We start from the raw sequence: 5,088 nt of genomic DNA, 5'->3' as shown, positions 1-5,088 counted from the left end.
GGCTTTTTAAACTTGCCAGATGGACCAGAAATATCTAGATCAAGATCCGCTTTAGGACCTTTGAGGTTGACATTGGGTGTATTTATGTTTGGACCTTCCAAGTTGCCATCAATTTCAGGACCTTTAAGGCTTGGAAGGTTGAATTTAGGCATTTTCATTTTGGGGAATTTCAGCTTCCCTTTTGGTGAGCCAATGTTGACATCTGGAGTGTTCATATCTAATTTGGGAGCTTTCAGATCTATGTCTGGTGAGTCCAAATCAGGGACATCAATTCCACCCTTTATCTTTGGAGCTTTTGGATTAAGATCTGGGGAATTAAGATCTGCGTTCAGGTCTAAATTTGGTCCTTTAGGCAGTGTCCCTGACAGATTAAATTTAGGCATTTTTAATTTCCCAGAAGGAGCATTAACATCCCAATCTGGACCATGAAGTTCTGGCATTTTGAGATCCCCTGATGGAAAGTCTAAGTTAGCTTTTGGTGCATTAATTTTTAGTTTTTGTGCTTTGAGGTCAACATTTGGCACATTTATGTCAGGTGCATTTAGTTTTAAATTTGACCCTCTAGGCAGTGTACCTGAAAGCTGTCCATCGGGTCCATCCAAGTCTCCATTCAAACCAGGAACCTGAATGACTGGTAAGTCAAATTTGGGCATTCTAAACGTTGGAACCCTGTATTTTCCAGATGGACCTTTAATACTAACTGATGGAGCATCAGTGGCCCAATTTTCACCCTTAAGGTCAGCTTTGGGAATGTTTGCATCAGGTGCAGACATGCCACCTTTTAGTTTTGATGTTTTCAATCTTAGGTCAGGTGTTTTAACATCAGTGTCACTTTTGAGCATGCCAGATTGAGCGTCCAAATCTAAATCAGGAGATTTAAGAGAAATCCTTGGTTTCTTGTGTGACATCTTGATTTCACCTAAAGGCATGTCAGTGTCTGTCCCACTGATATCTGGTTTTGATACATTAATACCCAACATTCCTTGCTCTGAATCAGGTGATATCCCAGACAGCCTAAGCTTGGGTGATTTTACATAACTGGAAGAATCATCCAAATTTAGATCTGGGTTTTTCAGTCTCTTGGAATACTTTAGACTGAGTTTCCCTGGTGTGCCTTCATGCTTAACGTCACATTCTGGACCACTAAAAGAAGATCCTGAGAGGCCCAGATCTGGCAGTTTAAATGTAGGCATTTTGAATTCCTGGTTTCTTCCTTCAATGGCCACTTTGGGAACGCTGGAATTAACAGATGGACCACAGAAACTTCTGCCATCAAGGTCTATCCCCATTTCAGGGGTAGTAATGTTTGAACCTTTTAGGCCTACATCTACTTCTGGAACTTCAAGTCCAATTTGAGGATTTTCAAGATTTCGCATTGCATTGTCAAATGATGGGTGGTCAGTATTTTGCAATTGCATACAAGATGTAGTGCTGACATTTGGGTCTTCTGGTAAGTCTAGATCTGGACATCTGGCACCGATTTTGAATCTTGGAACCTGAGCTTCACTTAGATTAGTCCCATTCAAGCCAAGACCTAGCGGTGGAAGATTCAGATTGCTGCCATCTGTTAAGCTTCCCTCATAAGAGTGTGAATCAGCATTAGCATCTGTGATTAAAGTCTTGGATTTCAGAAGTCCAAAGTCAACTCCAAGGCGAGGCAGCCCCATGTCATTTCTTTGGTTGACCTTGGATGAGCTTTGTACAGGTGGTTTGGCAGTAAACTCCCCATTCACGTAGCCCCCTTCAACACTGGGTACATCATCCATCAAAAACTTCTTGATTTTGGTGTTGTACAGTTTGTTGTAGGAATCCGTCAGCATCTGGAAACAGTGAGAAGTTGATGATTGGAATGCAACTATAACATGAGAGTTTGTGTTGTAACAGATGGGAGATAATTATTAATTATCAATTGTCATCATCATCATCACTATTTAATTTGAGTACCAAATTCTCGTTTTGTTTTTTTGCATCCAGCATTAAATGTATCTGCATCAGAAAATGTAAACAATTGTGAACTGTGTTCCACTGTTGCATAAACATACTGAAACTAATATAATTACTAATCCTTTATTTTTAATTGATATTATCTGCATTTAACCTACAGCCCCAGGACCCTTGGTACACTGGTCCAGATTGTCAAGGCTCTTGCTCCGGTTGCTTCGAGTGAGGACTTGAACTTTATCATCAAATGGCTCCATCAGCTTCAGTACTTTTGACACCTCTTCTTTGGACAGTTGATCAAAATTGATTGTTGCCCCCAGAATTTCATCCCCTGAAAAAGACAAATAAAGTTCTTGCAGAAAAAAATACCTTGTTCGAGAACATGCTTGACTCTGTGCAAATAATACTGTATATCCTTCAAGGGCAGTTTTAGTACTTTAAACCTGGCCTGATCTTGACCTAGAACAGCGGTCAGCAACCTTTAACACCCAAAGAGCCATTTGGACCCAGTTTCCAAAGAAAAGAAAACACTGGGAGCCCCAAATACTTTTTGACCTCTAAAATGAAGATAACACTGTTATTATTTTTTACCTTTATGCTTTGTATAAACACGTAAAGTGTGTTGCTCATGAAATCCATGAAGTGCTACAGAGAAAATTACATTTTATTTATGTAATGAACACATTTTGACCCTTTAAAAAATATAACAAAAAGGAAAGGCACCTAGTTGAAGGTCTATTTTAAATGAATTAAAAAGCTGAAGTTAAATTATTCATATACTAAACAAAAACTGTAGTGAGCCGTCATCCTTATATCACCTTTATATCACAGCTGCCATTTCGCAGCCTGTAGCGGAGCCTTGACCTGAATTTTAAAAATAATTGGAAAAAAAATTACTTAACTGCCTCAAAAATGAAAAATAAATATTTGCAAAATATCTGCATAAATATTTATTTTACGTGGTTAATGTGTGTGGCAGGGCGTAGTCTGCAGTGCCGCTGCAGGGGAGGTGGACGGACCTGAGCGGCTTCCACAATCAAGCCTCGCCTGTTTAAAGTCTGTGCTCTCTCTGCTGTTGTGTTGGTATGAGTTGGGCTGTGAGCTGGAAAGCTACAGCTGGTTGTTTGGCTACAGCAACCATGTGTGAAAAGTGGTCAATAAAGCAAAAAGCATGTACATGCAAACATCGTCGGGTCTGCCGTTGTATGTTTACAATGGGACTGTGATGGCATCAGCCACACAGGGGTAAATTAGTCCATTTTTTACTTTATTAGTTTGCTTTGCAGTTTTCTTCATTAATCATTTGGTTAAACCTAACACTGGTATTATGAGGCGCGCACATAGTAACATTGTGTGGTTTTTCTAAAATGTTTTGTTATATTAATTATGTTTCTCTCTCTTTGAGTTACCTGGGTTTGGGCGGTGGCTGTTTCCTGTCTGGGCAAAAGGCGTGGCTGAGGACTCTGGGAACAAAATGCCTGCTCAGCAGGACCAACCATGGGCTTACCAGGAGCAGGGGTGTTTTAGGTTTAGTTAGGTTATTCTGTGCTTAGTTAATATTAGTGTGTGTTTTTGTTTTCCTCCCTATTGTGTGTAAATGGTTTGGCCAAATCATTATAAAAGCTACCCTCATGTGTCTTTGTAATTAGGTCAGTTTGTGAGTTAAGTTGTGTCTCACTTTGTTTTGTTTAAGTTTCTGGAAATTCCTTTTTGTAGAGTTCTATTTAGTTGACCTCTTTTATGGGCCTGCTAAGTATGTTTTTGAATTTTGTTAATTTTGGACTTTTTGAGGGTTAAAATAAAGAAAACCCTTTTTGAAGACACTTTTTTGCCTGTGTCCTCTTTGCTTTGGCTGCTTGGTCCCTCACAGGGACTTCAGGTCCAGATCGTCTGCGCACAGCGTCTGCAAATCGGGGCTGTACGAAGTCACTTCATCTTTACGCAGGACTGTAAGCTGTCCTCTTTGAGGCGTGAGCGGTGTTTGTTTTTACCATAGCTCATGGTGGAGAATAGCTGCTCACATACATATGTGGATCCGAAGATCCATAATTGCACTTAAATCTACAATAGTTTCCTTGAATTTAAGGTGTGTTCTTTTTAGGAACAACTATTTTATTTCTTGTTTTCAAAAAGTCAAAAACAATACGAAGAGAAGTTTCAATAGGATGTCAAGATTCATACCTTCCTTTAGTCCTTTGCCGGAAGAGACATTATTGATACTGGAAATGACCACCCCTCCCTCCTCTAACTGCTCCAAGGTCAGGGCTTCAGAGAGGCTTCTTCCCCTGCGATGTGAAGGCTGCAAGTAAAAGCAACGTTTTTGTAAACTGAACAGAAGAATTACTCCTCTAAAGTAGACAATTTAAAACAAAATATTCAATTCTGTATATATGAGCATTTTAGGAAGAATTAAAACAATATGTAAACGTTTCATACCATGACTCTTGTGGTTTTCTCACTATTGCACTGAGAAATCCAGGTTGACTAAGCCTGTAAAAGAACAAATAATATACAGTTAACAGACTGATTAACAGATTAAGGGAGCAAGTAAAACAAATGGCAAACTGTTCATGTATTTTCCTTAAAGTAGAGCATTAAACCAGTCAGCTACAACATTAAAATGGAATGAATTCAGCCCCTCTAAAAGATTTTTACTATACATACTAAATGTAAAAAATCTTAAGGCTTTGAGGAAGACTGTATCCATTTTTGTACATACTGTACTGTACTGTATGTGCTTAGAGAAGTGGCACCCAGGTGAGTCAGCAGATGCATCTTTCAGGTATTCAAACTATGGCTTTGAAACTGTTAGCTCATCATTAAGAAAAACCTAGAACAGGTTTTTCAAGACTGTTTTCTTTTTGCAAGCACACAAAGCCCAAGCAGCCACACCCACTGCTTCCTAACACAATGACACAAGAACACAGAAAGGCCTCCTGTGAATCCAACACAGTATGATCTATGGCTTTTTATAATTCCACACATTAATAGAAAGTGTGAAATAAATGTCCACACAAATGTCTCCGCAACCTCAGTGTACTATTGCTGAACAGCAACAACATAAAGGTTCAAGGTTCTAGGTTCTTTATTATTTGTCACATGCATAGTTATACAAGTATAACACACAGTGAAATGTAGCCTGACACG

At 39.2% G+C, this 5,088-nt stretch overlaps 1 protein-coding gene across 1 annotated transcript in view; it reads right to left on the bottom strand.

The window, feature by feature from the left end:
• Nucleotides 1–5,088, bottom strand: part of LOC121811967 (neuroblast differentiation-associated protein AHNAK-like) — a 22,894-nt gene that overhangs the window by 16,410 nt on the left and 1,396 nt on the right. Inside the window, exons 3-6 of the mRNA XM_042212727.1 lie at nucleotides 4,378–4,431; nucleotides 4,123–4,240; nucleotides 2,103–2,272; nucleotides 4–1,820 (exon numbers count right to left, since the gene is read on the bottom strand). Of these exons, the coding sequence (XP_042068661.1) occupies nucleotides 4–1,820; nucleotides 2,103–2,272; nucleotides 4,123–4,240; nucleotides 4,378–4,380 (2,108 nt within the window). The 5' untranslated portion in view covers nucleotides 4,381–4,431. The remainder of the gene's footprint in view (nucleotides 1–3; nucleotides 1,821–2,102; nucleotides 2,273–4,122; nucleotides 4,241–4,377; nucleotides 4,432–5,088) is intronic.

This window comes from Haplochromis burtoni, unplaced genomic scaffold (genome assembly GCF_018398535.1).
Source record: "Haplochromis burtoni strain Fernald_Lab_line unplaced genomic scaffold, NCSU_Asbu1 Contig_389, whole genome shotgun sequence".
Lineage (NCBI taxonomy): Eukaryota > Metazoa > Chordata > Actinopteri > Cichliformes > Cichlidae > Haplochromis > Haplochromis burtoni.
The sequence above is the reverse complement of the archived record's forward strand: the minus strand, read 5'-3'. Positions and strand labels throughout refer to the sequence as shown.